This window comes from Falco biarmicus, chromosome 8, assembly GCF_023638135.1.
Source record: "Falco biarmicus isolate bFalBia1 chromosome 8, bFalBia1.pri, whole genome shotgun sequence".
Lineage (NCBI taxonomy): Eukaryota > Metazoa > Chordata > Aves > Falconiformes > Falconidae > Falco > Falco biarmicus.
Window position 1 is genome coordinate 31,062,546 of NC_079295.1, and position 16,376 is coordinate 31,078,921.

Consider the following 16,376-nt stretch of genomic DNA (forward strand, 5'->3'; position numbering starts at 1 on the left):
AGCATTAAATGTCTGGTTGACAGTCTTTTTTTTTTTCCTTAAGCAATCCAAGTTCTGTTATTCAGGTAGAGCAGGAATCTTCAATCATTTAGGGGAGCTCTACTGTTATAAAACATGCAAAACAGATGAGGCTGAAAGAAACCCTTCTGGAATATATTTTCCTTAATCGTTAAGATAAACACCCTTTGGGAACAAAACAGCAGGTCAAAAAATTTTAAAGTACTCATAATACCAATATACTATTTTTACATCAATTTGCCTTTCATAAGGCTAGTTCTGCCATGAACAAATATCCTAAGGAAAAAAAGGTGTATTGTACAGACTTGTAGAGATATTTTTCTCCAATGGAAGATACTGGGAAAAAGCATTTAGAACCTGAATACCTGAAAGACAGGTTAAACAGTGGTTTGAATTTTAAGACAGAAGCAGCTTCAGATCTTTAACAGAAGTTATCTCATTTCTGCTCCTCAAACGTTTCTAAAACCTTGTATTTATGGTTTTATATGCACACAGGCTGAAACTTATATGCACTTAAGGGAAGCTTTAAACTATATTCTTCAACAAAATCTTACATCAACAGGACTTATCTTTAGTCTGGCAGCTATCAAGTGTTCAACTTCCCACAACCTAATAAGGCTCCTGCCTATCAGCTGCATCACAGGAATGCATCATATGCACATTCTTCATTTGGCCAAATACAAAGCAGAAGACAGAAGATTAAGCTGCTTTCATGGTAAAAAGCAACCTGACTTTAGCTGAAGTTCTGTCCAAGTAGGAAAGACAGAGCTAGGCCCTTAGAAGATTGCTTAACATCAAGGAATTGATTTTTAGGATTTTATAAAAAAATTGTAGGTATTTAGAACCAGGTTATTTCTCTGAAAATTCTGTGCCATTTTGATGAAAGACATTTGCAGAAAGTTATTTAATAAGCTTTATGCCCGGTAGAGGGGATATGTGTTCTTAACTAAAGCAATAGCAGTTAATTATCATGAGTTTACCTTGAAGGATTTAATAACCAAAGGGGGATTTCCTTTGCTGTTTTGAAAAGGCAGTAGCGTATTTTGACTGTTAAAGAAAAGCCTTTAAGGAATTTTCTCATGCGTAGACTAAAATGTAACCTACCAGCTTTGATGACAACGTAGCAGAGGCACACGCATAACATGAACCTGCTTTATGCTAATACTTTAACAGTAACCTTGTATTTATAAAAACAGTGCCATTTGCACACTTCAAAATATACGTATTCTTATAAATTTCTATTGGTTTGTACACAGAACTTAAATGCCTAGACTCGAGCTAATGAACTTCCCCTACTGCGCTTTTGTGGGCTCATATACACTGGGTATATTAGTACCCTTTCAAGCAAAACAGTACAGAACAAAATAGAAACCTTCACATTTAGGCTTTAAAATTCAAATACAGACTATTGCCCAATTCTTGGTTTGTCAAATCCCTCCCAGTTTTGCAAAACCCAGCTCATATCTCTCAGATGAATTAATGGTTCTGACTGTTGACCTTTGATGTCAGACAATGCAAGATGACATATTGACCAAGTTGATTAGATCACCATAATGTCTAAAACTTCTGAGGGAGTTAGTATTGTCTTAAGTAAGACAGACTAAATTACATGAACTGGATGAAATTATGGTCCATGAGTACAATAATCCTATCTCAGACGTACAAAGAAAAAAACTGACAGGTGAAAGTAACACTCTAAAATCTTCCACACAAATACTTGCTCGAAATTGAGGACTCTCTAGAAGCAAACCTCATTCTTGGGTCTCATGCTTATATGTAAATAATGGCAGTCTCACATCAGGCTTGCACAAGCAGTCATTTCTCTTAAGTAGAGAAGATCTGTCAGTCTTTTCTATAACACAACCCTATTAAAACCAGCAAAGGCTCTTTAGAGAGGGAGAGATGTGAATGACTAAAAAAATTAATGGATGCACACAGTACACTCTCCTTCCATAACAGCTAACAGCAGCAACATGAAATATGAAGAAAATGCACTTTAACTGCATGAGAACAGACTAGCAGGGCGATGCCACAGATGAAGCACAATACTGACTCCACAAACACAGCACCCAAAACCAAACACTGCGTACTTCATGAGTAATGGTCAAACGAAGATTTACATGTTACTGGGTACAAATACAAAAGCAAGGAAAAAAAAGAATGGATTAAAAAGAACTGAATGATCAGTCTGTTGTGGACTCCCAGGCACCTGCCTTACATTTTTACTGCTGTGTTGTGTAAGGAGCATTGGGTATCCGCTGCTCAGAATATTTTCTTTGGACACTGCCAACAGCGAGAGCCAGCAGTGTTGTCATTTAGAGAACTCTCTCATACTGTTACAGCCTGTCTTCGCAGTGCAGGCAGCAAAGGCAGAGAGGACAGACATGAGTCTCAATTTCAGAATTCCTAGCCCCCAAGAGTTGAACAGAAATTAAGTAAATGAGTAGAAAAACTGATTAAAAGGAGTAAATAGGATGAAAGCAGACAGTGTGCCCACAGCCAGCTCTGGACTGAGAGCTTAGCACAGGACAAGGGTGGGTCGCTTTCAGTAAAATCCCAACTTTCTAGGTACATCTCAGTTTCACCAAATTCATCTGTAAAGTCAGAGCAGCTGGATACAGTTCACGCCATTATTAAAACATACTAATAGGCTGTCTTAAACCAGTGGAACCCAACAGATACAAACACCACCAGCAGAACTCAGTAGTGCCTCCTATTTACCAAACTACCAGTTGGAAAAAAGACGTGTGTTTCATTAGGGTGTGATTTTTACCGATTCTTAAGTAAAGACTGAACACCAGCAGACACTTCCTTTACATCAATACAAGCATTTTAAAGAGCCTGTAAATGCTGCAAAACAGCCAAAGGAAAGCTCTGCAGTGGGGTACAGCCAGTAGAGGCAAGTCAAGAACTGCCTTCAGCTTTCCAAGAAGCGCACACAGCAAAAGGCCAACAGAAAGAGTGCTGCTGCATGAAATTGCTAGTTAGCTGTGCCTGCTCCACTTTTTGGAGAATGACAGCCTCAAATCTCTCACTCCTTTCAGATCCCACTGTGCCACCCAATCTGCTGAGCATCCAACAGAATTAACTCCAAGAGGATAAACTTTCAGTCCATGGAAAGTGGACATCACCTTTTTTGAGATCTCCTCCAAGAGGCCCAAAGAAAAGCTCCAGATTAAGTGGACTGTACTCTTCCTTCCCTGACAGGGTATCACCACTACTAAATCTCCACTGAGCAGACAGCAAAGGCAAGCTGAAAAGCATCACTGAGCAGGGCCATATAGGTGGCCAGAGGACCTCAGCATGCCAAATGTGTTTTGTTGTGCTGCCTCTTGGAAAATATCATACTACTTCAAGGTTTCCAGCATACAGAAAGAACTAACTTCACAGATACCTGCAGCCATCATGGAGATCTAAGCTAGCAGCAAAGTACTGATGCTAACAGGTATCCACATGCAGAGCTCTATTAGCTTGTTACTGTCCCAGAAGGGCCTGAGAAAGTCCAGTGGTGACTCCCATATAAAGCCAACTGCACACAGGGACCCATGCGCTTGTGTGCTTAATCCTGTGCACACAGCACTGGTCCAGCTGCAGGTCCCAGTCACCCCTGCAAAAACTACACATCAATGGATGAGTTATGAACAGGATCCAGGAACTACCCATTTCTGACAGCCCAATCTCCGCAATGGTCCAACATCCACTGCGCTGCAATGTGACCACAGGCTTAGGAGCTGTTGCAGCCCATGGGATAAGCACATGTGTATCAAATACATAATCCCAGAAAGCCTCAAGTATATGACATCAAATGTAGATGCAATATGTGCTCAAGGACCTTCTTGAGTCAGATTCTGAAAAGTCTATCAACATATTTAGGACCAAGGTGAGTGGGAGTCTAATGAAATGAACAAGTGAAAAAATGTCAAGGAAACATAGGGACTGAAGCAACACAATAAGAAAGCATAAAATACTGTTAGCTACTATGTATAAAGTAATAAATACAGTGGAATAATGGTATAAAGATGACAGCTCAAAAGCTATCTCCATCCAAGGCAATATTACAATTTTCAAGATCCAATAGAGAGACAGAATTTCTGCAACTGAGTAGTAAAGGCAATAAATAGAAGTGTCAGACTCTCCCGTTCCCATAACGGCCCAAAAGAACAGGCTGTGGCCACCAACCCAGCAGGGCAGGTGGAAGCCATGCATCCAATAGATCTGACAGCTCTCTCCCACTCTCAAAGAACAACCACTGACTGTGTTCACAGGGAGCACATCAGAGCAAGGAGATACAAATTTCACTTTCAAAAGAATTCAAGGCTTACATAATATACCAGAAAGCAGGCAACCCAAGAGTGAGGATTTTACACATGGCAATTTCCTTTCAGATGCTTGAGACTGTTTCAAATCAAACCACATAATGTGATGATCAGCTTAAGCATTTGTGATGGTACTATCCATCATTCTTTGTTTCTTTCTAAAAAAGTGTTGTTCTGCAGAGTGATAGCAGAACAATTACCTCCGATAGTTGGGAGGCACTTTACATTTTAGAAGCAACAAACAGAAAAGCACAATGTATTCATACTGAGGCCATAAAATAGATCTGACATGAGAAAAACACTGAATTTGAAAACATAACCACAATGAACATGCAATATTTTTTATGAATTGTAACAGTATATGCACTCAGGTGCTTTAAATTAATTTCAATACACTTGAAGAATGAATAAGATACTTCCCTATTAACAACATACTCTAAATAGAAAGGCAGCTTAAATGTAAAATACAATTGCTAAGGCAATAGTTAAAAATTTAATTGACAACAGAAGGGCTATAATTTCAATTTCAGCCTACTAGTAAATTCTTTGGAGATATAAAATAATTTAGTAACAGTATTAAAGTGTTTTTCCCCTATATAAGCTTCAAACTTATGAAAAAAAATCCATTTAAAAAATGAAAACAGTATTTACTTGTTCAGACAACACACTGAACGCCTTTTCACCTCAATTCAGATACACAAAAGTTCATATATAACGATGCTTACTCACCTGACTTAAAAAACATGAGTCTGCTGATAAATTTGAAAAAAACTATTATAGAATATTTACATAACAGTCACTGAGACAAGAATATGGAAGTAGCATAATTAAAGCATAAGTCTAAAACGCCATCTAAGAAAGTGGCTCCAAGGTATTAAGATGAACAAAGCAAACCATTTAAGCTGCAAAATTTCTAAAAATAATCCAAGGAGGTGCTTTTTGCCTTTGATTCCAACTGACTGTAAAGACTGCTCAACTCATTTTAGGACTAAGCCGTTGATGCCAAATGAGGTATTTTTGCTGTGATGATTATTCTGGTTTTGCTGCCTGATCTAATAACATCACTCAAGTTGAATTTCAAACAGAAGACATCTCATGACATCTTCAGGCCTACTTTGAAACTATAGCTCACAACCTGGAAAACTAGAGTTACACTCCTACAAACCACAATCACATTAGTTTACCAGCTGAAAAAACTCAGAAGAGTAACACTAACACATAAAGTTTCCTAGTCAGCAGGAAAGTCCCTCCTTCGAGCATGCTGGTCAGGGTGTCACTGCAGCGACTATTCTTACCTAGTCCTATTCTGCTGGGACTCGTCTCTCGACTGCATCCCTGGCTCCGAGGGATCTTGCTGCGCTTCTCTGAAGATGATGGCACCGGCTGGACTCTGGATGTTCCACTGCTCAGGCTACCATAAGCACTTCCTAACAGCTTACCCGGAGAACTAGACCGGCTACCAGCTAGAAGAGAACCAGAAATAAGGAAAGAAACAATTAAAAACCCCCCAAGATTTTACATAATCTGACAGTAAAACTGGAAGACAATCAGCTCTGTCTAAGGATTTGATTCAAATCACTCAGAAAACTAACGGGAGTGCTCCCCATGGGTTTTTGAGGAAGACTGAGGAAAGCCCACGGACAACAAACACTGATATCAACAACTCTGCCTATATGAACTAGACTGCCCAGCTGGGATCCAAGACCAAAGCAGACAGTGCAGCGTATGAATAATATGGCTTTATACAAACTTACAGAGGTGCCAGGAGCAGCCTTACTGCAGCAGCATGGAATTCACAGGCTGCTTCTCCTCCTCATGAGGCAACACAAATTAGCCTGTGTGCAGAGCTATGCTGCAGCATGCTGGCTTCTGGCACAGGTAACCTGCTGCAAAGTAGCTTGGGCACCTTCATGCCACGCTGCAGTGGTGGCAATGCTTTCCTGCAGTAATGCAGCCAAGGAAAATTACATCAAACATCCCAACAGCAGCAGATCAGCATGACAAAGGGTAAATCAAGGGGACCTGCCACATTTGTAGAGATGCTGACTGGCTTAGATCTGATTGGTTAAATCTAAGCTATTTAGTTATTTTTCTACTGGAGAAAAATTTTAGCAAGTCTAGTAGTTAGCCTATTTTTCCTTGTCTGTTTAAATAGCCCATGGCAGGTTTACATTTCTTCTCAGCAAGACAGTCTACTAACCGAGATTTATTTACATATTTACTTTCCAGCTGCAGTAGGTAATTCTATCTGAAACAGCCTTGCTAACTAACTCTATGAACTGAGTAACTTCTTAATTTTTTTTGTCCTGCGGATCTTGATTTGGTAAATTGTTCAAAAATTAAGTTAATGCTAGCTTAAAGGTAATCATAAAGAACTGTACGAGTAATAGATTCAAGACTCTTTTTTGCTTCTTCAGATACATAAGTCACTGAAAATTTCCTGCTGATATTACCATTCCTGACATTCAATCTGTTTGCTAAAATAGCCAGGAAAGTATATTTGAAAAGGCTGCAAGAACATACTGGGAAAGCTCAAATTCTGAACCAATATCCATGTTTGTTTCTTCTTGTAAATTATCTACACATCTCATAAATTTCAGTTCCAGATACTATAAGTAGAAAGAGTTAATGATTGTTCTTCTGCCTTAAGAAGATATGCAATTTTATTGATCTCATGGACAATATCATAATACATACATTATTTTAACTTTCTTGCCCTATCCAATTTCTTGGTCAAAGTCATTCTGAATCAATCAAATCATATACTCTGCTACTGTATGTGGTGCTGGCCCTGCTCTGCCCCAAGTGAGAATACTCGTGACAGATGCCAGTCACACACAGCACCTACAGCCTAAAAGCAAAGGCTTCTCTCAGTTATGCTGCTGCAATCTCACTGATGTCAGCGGGGCTGTACTGAACTAACTGGAAGAATTTAGCACCTGGGGTTTAAGCTGCAGCAATGAGCCAGCTTCAATATGCAGAGTGTACGCTCACCATGCTTCAGTACTATGAGAAAGCAAAAATCACTTGCCATACACATTTGGATTTATGACCCTAGGAAAATGCTTTTTAAGTCTCATAGTTAGGAGAAAGTGAGGGAAGCTAAAAGTTTAGCAGTTAAAAAATGTGAAGGAAATAACATGAGAAAGCAAGAAAGGGAAAACGTTTCTTACCACCAGCAGGATTAGCTGATCTGGATCCTTGATTATGAGGGCAGACCAAAGGACAGGCAAAAAGTGGATTAAAAGACAGCAAGACAATACAGCGTTCAGCATGCGGTTTATGCTATACACAATACAGACAGATTTATTTACAAACATGTCACTCCTAAAGCCTCTGCAGAATGCAGTGAGTTAATGTGCAGACGTGACCAACAATTTCACAAGGTTGATCAGCTTCTCAGCTAAACATCAACCGACACACCGAGACCCAAAGTTCTGCTCTAAATTACACCTCAGCCCAGTATGCAAAATTGCAACAGAGTTATCCACTGTGTGGGTGTGGAGGATTTGGTCCTGTGACTGTATTATATTTGAGTTCATAAGTTCTTTCATGCAACGTTTGGCTTAAGGATAAAGATCACATCTGGTTGGGCTAAGCTGGAAATAGGATTCAGCAAACCAGACCAAGGCAGCAGGTTCAGATGTGACCATCCTAAAGCTTCGTAAGACACTCTATTAAAAAACCTAAGCCCATAATCTTTGAAAACTTTGGATATTCAACTATTCTTTAAATACTTCTGAGACTTGTCTCATCTCGTCTGACCATTTTTCAGCAAACTAAGTTTTAAGAAAAAAGGTCATTTCTGGCTTTGGATCAGTTTTAGGTTCAAAACTGAAGAAATAAATTTAGATCAGCAATACCAAAGCCTAAAATCAGTTTACATCAGCATACTAAAGCCCAGATTCCTTCATGATCTTAACATAAAGATTTCCATTTGGCCCCATCCTGAATACAGTACTTGCTTCTTCAGCTTTCCCAGCCAAACACAATGCTATAAACTGCTTCTCCATCCCTCCAGCATGACAGAGCAAAGCAATGAGAGAATGAACAGAGAAGGGCTTTTAAATCAGGGTACAAAGCAAGACAAGTCCTCAAAACAAACAGGTCTTTCCACAAACCCCATCTCCTGTTACCCACAAGCTTGAAGGTCCTTCAAACATGAGTGGCTTTCTCCCTCCCCCTAGTTCCTTTTTGAAATCTGAGTGATAAAACTCTCCTCAGACACACATGACACATGCAGCAACACCGTATATATGGCTCCTAAGGGAAAACCATGCCTTGCCAGGAAGCCAGAGAGCACAGATGTGTCATGAGAATCAGCGAGCAGAACCATCTCCCCCGTATCCACACAAAATAGGTAATGTCCTATTTAAAATTGATGCCAAATCCCATTAACTTTAGACAGCTCACGTGTTACACATACAGAAGTACAGTCACACAAGCAGGAGAAGCTTGGCAGGGCAAGAACCCAGGACAGCAGTCAGCTACAGACACAGAGGGTGTCTCAGTGGGACTCAGTGCAAGTTTAGTCCTGTACATCACAGAAACATGAAAATCTGCTGCAGTATTGGTAAAAAAAAAAAAGGCAGCAACTAGGCACTCAGATTCAGGGCCCTATTTGTCAGGAAGAGCAGGCACTGCCTGGGGGGGATTCACTTTGTTACGTGTCCAAACATTATTAGCAGAACTGAGCCCAATCCTCAGCTGATGCTACTACAAGTCAAGAGAAACTCATTAATAACTATTTGTTCTGCTCCCCCAGAGATAAAACACTTCTTACGCTGGGACTGGGAAACAACTTTAGCCCGGCTGCGGCCTCGGGTATCAGCAGGTGTTGAGGTGACGCTTGTGGCACTGCCAGAGCTCTGTCTCCTTGTACGAATCCGACCTGGAGGAATGCAAAGACAATCAGACTGTCAATAGGTTTCTTCCAAAAGCAGCAGCAGTGTCTAACATGCTGTTCTATGCTTGCAAGGTTGCTATACACACAATTAACCAGGGTACAGAAGAGTTTTACAAAAGGAGGCAACATCTTTTACTAGACTGGCTGAGACACAGGGAAGGGAGTGGAAACAGTCACGGTCCACGAGTCCGAAAACTACTTTGCTTTCTATAATGCTATCAGCCAGTTTAATTAAAAAAATATTACCTCTCTGTAGCCTTTGTTTCTGTTCTATAGTAGCTTCTTTACAAAGGATCAACAACAAAAATTTCAGTCTCCTAAATGCTGCTTCCTGCATCAAATCATTACTTGCTGACAAGGCGATCACCCTTTCAGAGACAGGTGTGACAGATGCCCCCACAAATTCCATCGCTGGGATTTCCAATTAGCAGTTTGGTGCTTTATATCCTGCTCTATGTGCGCAAGCTGGCATGCACTCCTGCAAGAGTCCGCCAATGCAGCCCGACTATGCTTTTAGTTCAGGCTCATTGAATTTTCCCTGCTGTTTACAGATCCCTCATATTTATCCCAGGATCAGTGTAACTTTACTTGTAATGAAAAGTCCCTTTTAATGCAGTCAGTGTTGTGGAAAAATGATTCTGCGTGTCTGCTCTTTATTTAAGCAGAGAACGGGTATAAAGTCTCAAAGTGTTCTTGGTCCTTTTTCTGTCCTCTCCTCATGAAAAAGCCACAGAAATCTGAGCTAGAAAAGCTTACAGGGTCATCAGTTCATCCCCTTCCTGGGGCAGGACTGTTTCCTACAGAATGTTCTTTCCAGTGCTAAGCTTCAATTATCTGTCTCTAGTTAATGGGAAAGAAATGATAATTAAGAGCAACACAAAGAAAGCCTCCATCAGTACTTCTCAACAACTCAGTTCTCAGCCAAACTTGAAGCTCTTTCTCAGGACTCGTGCCAGTGCTACACTGCATTCAGAGGATGACTTCAAGTTTCAGGCACAATAATAAAAGGAAAAAAACCACAACAGGTAAGAGAAGAGTCTAGACAACTGCACCCACTGGTTATAGATATTAATCTCCTGCCCTTTGTCTCCACCATAAGCATATAAAGAAATATGAACAGGGAAATATACACTTCACACTCTGATTCCCCCACCTACCCACCCACCCCACACCCCCCCCCCCAAAAAAAAAAGAAGCCACAGAAGGTACACATGCAGGACAAGACAATGGCAAGCAGCCCAGGCTGAACGGATTGGGAGCTCTGCTCTTCCCTGAGCTCTCAAAAGATTCACAACATGGTCTGCAAGTTTCTGATAGACACAAAGCGACAAGATGCTGAACTCTGAGAAGAAAGCCTAGACTTGTTTGCAGGGGAAAGCCTACAAGATAGCTGTACTTCAAACCTCTCCACCAGCATCTAGTTTTAAAATAGCTCAGTAGGCAAGATACCTGTATCTATATTCAGGCAACTGTTTGTAGACGAGACACAGAAGAAATCATTAGCATAAAACCAGGAAAACAGGAACAAACCATTTTTTAACCGCCTTAACTAAAAAGCTCGGAGCACATCCACATGGGTCCAACAGTCATGAAACCGGCTGCAAAGTCTTCTCCCACCAGCACAGCTGTCGGTACCCTCTGCTCTAGGACATGACCTGCCCCTTACAAATGGTCAGCCTGACACACAGCCCAAGGCAGCTGAGAGCTCCTGCTGGCCCTCTCCCATCCCTCGCAGGTTTGGCACCTGCACAGCAACAAAGATGGGCAGAGTCACTCTGCAACTTGCTACCAGGCAGGTCCCTCAGGCCCCACGGCAGGCTTCAGAGCAGGCGTGTGTGGGGAGGGGGGCAGAAGGACCTCACGCTCTTGTCAGAAGCCTCACGGCTTCCTTCCGTCTTTCACATCAGGAGGGCATCACTGGTGGCAGCAGGAGCACCAAACAGTGATACAAGAAGTTAAACCTGACCAGTCTTAGGAACGAGTAATGGAATTGTGTCCTTGCAGAATGCCAACAGAAGGCCTCGGCACTGCAGAAAGCCCGGGGGGGTAACTAGCTGAAATCTAGCATTACGGTAACAAACACTATTGGAAAACACGTTTAGTGCTTGTATGTCCAGGCCACCCAAGATCCTCAAAATCTTCTGTTCTTTCTGCATCTAGAAGTTCCTCACACACACACACCTTATCAGCAGGTGACTAAGAAGAACAGCCGGACAGTATAAGTGACTTTTTCACCTTAGGAGAAACCAAGATTAGCTTCTGATACCAGTTCTGGGGGCTTTAAGAAAGAGAACTGAACCAAATGGTCAAACTTAATTAACACATTTATCAGCAGGATTAGAAACACAGACCTCAGCCCTATTTTGAAACCCCTCAGAGTCAGTGGACAGACCCCTACCAACTTCAGCAGTTTCTGAATGAATGCCCAGGAACAAAATTTCTGCTTCCTTTTGGACTGGGAGATCTGCACACTGATTTTGGCCTAATGGGCATCAGAGAACGATGTGAGACAGAGAGCTGCTCTTGCACTGGAGGAACACAGTCCCAACACTGATACTGGTTTTCTCAGCCTTCTAAAGAGGCTGACAAGTGTGTGAACTAGCACTGCACTGGGCTTGCATTGTGCAAATGATAACAGGAGAAGCAGAAACTAGAAATTCGTGATGCAAAAATGATGTAATGGTACAAATACTGTGATAGCACAGTAACAGCTCACCCTAGGAGTACTGTATTCTTGAAGTCCATGGGATAAAGTAAAACATGAGGGGGGAAAAATGCCTCTCAAATTCAAGCCCGAATTCTTCACACAGTTACAAGGACAAGGTGCCATCTGATACCAGTTATACGTATTCCCTGAAGCATAATTGTTACTGTAATTACTATCCAAAGTTTTACTTTCTGAACTTTAAAAACTATGTATTTATTTTATCATACAGATAATTAATCTTACTTACAGCATACAAATGACTCAAAATAAGTGTCTCAAAGCACCTCTTCAAGAAAAAAAAAGTTAAGATGAAGTTTTTCCTAGCCAAGTACAGCTTTTAGCTGTAAAACAAAAAATGACCACTTGGAACTCCAAATTGCTTCAGGCAAATCTGTACGAGATAGAAACCCTGGGAAGAGATGTGACATGTTTCCTATCTTCACATACAGGTACAACATGTACAACAATTAGTCTTCTGATATCCAAAACCTACTTGTTTTATAGTAGTGTAACATGAATTAATATTTGTCTGGCTTGAAGATAGGAATATTTTTTAATATATATTATACCAAGTACAGCATGTATATACAGAAGTTCATCTATACAATACAAATGTCTCTAAAACATTCCCTTAAGAATTTCCTGTGCAAACAAGAGTCTGCATTCACATTCAAGAGTTTATTTGCACATACGACTATTCACATGGCTTTATCTCTTGTTGTTCTACACCAGACAGAAAAACTAATATCAAGCTGGACAGGAAATAACATATCAAATAAGTTATTCAGACTTTCTTTTGTTGTTAAGCTCAAACACCTCCCCTCCCAAAACGTCTTTGCTTTCAGGTTGGTTTGTTTCCACACCTAGCTCAAACTGCAGATGTAGCAACTCATATTTCATAACCATTATTTTTCTGCTGCTTTTAAAAGAATTACTGCATCCTAACAGCAGCACAAAGGAACAGAAAAATACTGCCTCAACTAGTTTCCAAAACCCATAAAAGTATTTCCATAAAAAATACCCTTGATCTAAATTTGACATGTGACACTTCGTTGTTGGTACAGAAAGTATTTTGAAAGACTCCATATAAATGCTTTGTGTTAAGAAACCATTTGTGGAGTTTTTAGGAGGTTTGGGGTTTATTTTTTAAAGTTACTGTAATTTTTACAACAATCAATGGATCAGAATCAACCCTGAGATCTCTAACACATGTCTAAACCTAGGAGGGTTGTTTTGTTTTTAAAAAGGTTCAAATGAAGGAAGATTGTATGGTAACGCTTTTGCACTACAAGAAGTTTCATCCAGCAGCGTTGTTCTGAGCTCCTCTGGGTGGATACTGCAGCATCTCCATCCCAGTGCTCCGAACAGACATAGGTTTTGTGAGACTCAGCCTGTACATTACACTGAAGAAAGCAGTTTTCAGAGAGTCTAGAAATGGTATATAACAGTTCCACAACTCTGTTTTAAACATTCCATACTGTGAGTAATGATACCTACAACCACATAAGTTATATATGGAAGCACTGGGACAGTAATAGTCTCTCCACAGACCAGGCTAATGCATTTAGGTTACTCAGCACTGGATTCTTCCCCTACCTGGAAAAAACATTCCTGAAAGAGCCTCTAGGACCCCTCTAGCTCTGTCACTGCTAAATGACATGTGGACATCTGAGAGACATGCACACGTCAATTTAAAAAATGCTTTACACATAAATCTGTAAACAACTTTTTACAGCAACCAGTGGAATGGCTTCCATGAACATTTAGCACATGTCCAACGTTATACTAGTATACAACTCAACTGTGCACCATACTTTCCCTTGAGAAGCACTTGACCCTTACTGGAAACCGTCAGCATATACTGCCTCTGGGTTTTGCACAAGAACTCCCTCCAAAGCAGAGGGCTGAGGGAACAATAGTGGCACCACTTTGCCCTGCACCGACAAGTACAGGCAAATCAAGTCAGCGCTTGCAAAGGGATGGACCAAGAGAACAAAGAAACCTGCTACCTGAGCATTTCCATTTAAGATACCATGTTCAGTCATACCTTTGACTCAAACCTTGCCATTCAAGGCAAGAGAGAGCTTTAAGGCAGACAAGAAAACAAGAAGGGTGATTTCTTAAAACTTGTGTTACTCCCAAAGCCTTTGGGTAAGGCGCTGAAGATGTCCAACTGAGCAGATCACTCCTTTTGAGCCCAAGTTATCTGAAAACTACAACAAACCAGATTTTATTTCCTTTCTGGTGAATAATAAATATTTTTTTTTAATTGTGCCACTGACTCTGGAAACTGCCGATTTTGTTTTAAACTTGCCAGTTTCAGGGCAGAGCAGCATTTATACTTTCCCCTTTTGGGAAAGGCTTGTCTGAAGGGCTTGTCTTTATGCTCACTTCAAAAAAAGGCAGATAGCTAACAGAAACACTCTGACCCATTATTCTGTACTGAAAGTCAGCATTATGCACCTTTTTAAAATATTCCTTGAAAAGCTGTTTCATGATAAAACAAGCCGAAAAATTTCTAACGTTTTCTTTTAATCAGGCATAACAAACGTGGCACAACTGCTACCTGTATAGCACTAGCTGTACAGTCCCAACCAAGACTATAAAGCTTAGATCTTACAAACTTTCTGCCTGCAAAGCTACACGAAGGGTCTGGGCAATCAAGACATAACTGTGCACTGCATGAAGACATGTCCTCGCAGCACAGAGGCAGCAGAAGACCTGCACAGATTTAAACGCTATATAGACTCACCCTACCTTTCCATAAGGAAGTGCATTTCCACAGCGTCTGTCAATTGGGATGATGCTACTTAAAACCAAAGGACTGATGCTCGGCTCTTAACTTGTATTCTTGCCACTGGCATAACCTGCTCTATCCTGCTCCTCTTTTGAGATATCTGGCTCAAAAACAAAACACTGAGGAGAACTGAGGGCAAAGCAGAAGGGAACTGCCAAGTTTGCACAATGCTGGCTCCCAGCTGAGGGGAAGGTGTAGAACTTCCACACTGTAGCTACAGAAAGCCTTGATGGGAACCAGACTGCAGATTTAGCATCAAGCCGAACCACAAAAAAACCACAGTGATTTGCTCTTAAATTACTTACTGGTGACCTGGAAAAAAAAACACAAACAAAAAAACGGGCACAAGCGTGGATGGAATTTCTGCTTTATGTTCCAAGAGTGTCTCTTGCACACACAGGTATTTTCAGAGCAAGGGGATATTTTTTGTCTTCCTCTGCCCCCGCCCCCTTAATTTTTACAGTTTTGTCAAGAATATAAAGTTTCGCATTCCCCATAGTTCCTGACAACTTAGGTCTTCTGCCAACTCTCTGATGTTGCCATTCTCAACCCCCATCTGTAGGACACACTCAATCCTGAACAAAGGCTGGTTCTCCCTCAGCTGTCTCCAAGGGAAATGAAGAGTTTCAAACAGTGATTAAACTTGTCCTTCAAGTGCGCTGGCTATAGTGTGTCGTGTTATTGTAATTCTCCCTGATCCTCACTCTCCCCCCGCAAAAAGAGAATCCTACAGCAAAACAGAGATCTGGTATTTAACACTAAGGGGATGACAAACCATTTCTGAAAGTTCATCTCACCATCTTTCCCCTCAAGCAACTTGCTGGCTTCTACTACAGATTTTTACCAAATCTAATCTGCTTCCAATGTAGCTGAATTGAAAAAACCTAACCACATAAAAACCCTCACCCTTTTGCGTTATGACAATAAAGTACTGAATAAACCAAAAATAAAGGTATTCCAGAGGACAGCTGTTGTAACAAGCCTCCACAAATATTATTACAGTCTACGAGAGGATTGAGAGCTGCATTGGGTATTTCATAAATTAACAATAAGCATTCAACATTTCAAAGCTAGGCCAAAAATGGAAAGGTTTGAGAACTGGGAAGAAAGGGAGAAAAAAGAAGAAAGAAAAAAAGAGGAAAAAAAGAAAAAATGAATAAAAAAAGTATCAGCATTAGAACAATTTAGAACTTTCACCTAATTCATTATTGAATTAGAAATACAGGTGTTCAGACCAACTTCATATTGCTTATCACTGACAGATCACAAAGCACAAACACTTGCCCACGATGCAAAGCCAGGTCACCCCTCAACACTAATTAAGTACTAACCCCAAAAACAGTAGAGACCTTTCCCTCTAAATAATAGATCAATCCATCAACAATAGTAAGGAAAAACCACACACAGCACAAGAGCACAGTGCCACTTCTCAGACCACCATACCCAAATACAAGCAGCCATCAAGGATACAAGCACGGGCCCACAAGACAGTAATAGATCCCTTGAAAAGAGACTTGCATCAGGAAAAAATGGGTTTGTTGGGGGTGTGTGGTGTCCTCATTTGTGTAGAAGACATTCTTGTTTTCAACTCCTGTCTACCTCAGAAAAAGTGATTTCCCAGGGATCTGTTTT

General features: G+C 40.7%; 1 protein-coding gene across 1 annotated transcript in view; it reads right to left on the reverse strand.

The window, feature by feature from the left end:
- Nucleotides 1-16,376, reverse strand: part of CLASP1 (cytoplasmic linker associated protein 1) — a 181,232-nt gene that overhangs the window by 62,101 nt on the left and 102,755 nt on the right. The window contains exons 20-21 of the mRNA XM_056348183.1: nt 9,118-9,225; nt 5,630-5,797 (exon numbers count right to left, since the gene is read on the reverse strand). Of these exons, the coding sequence (XP_056204158.1) occupies nt 5,630-5,797; nt 9,118-9,225 (276 nt within the window). The remainder of the gene's footprint in view (nt 1-5,629; nt 5,798-9,117; nt 9,226-16,376) is intronic.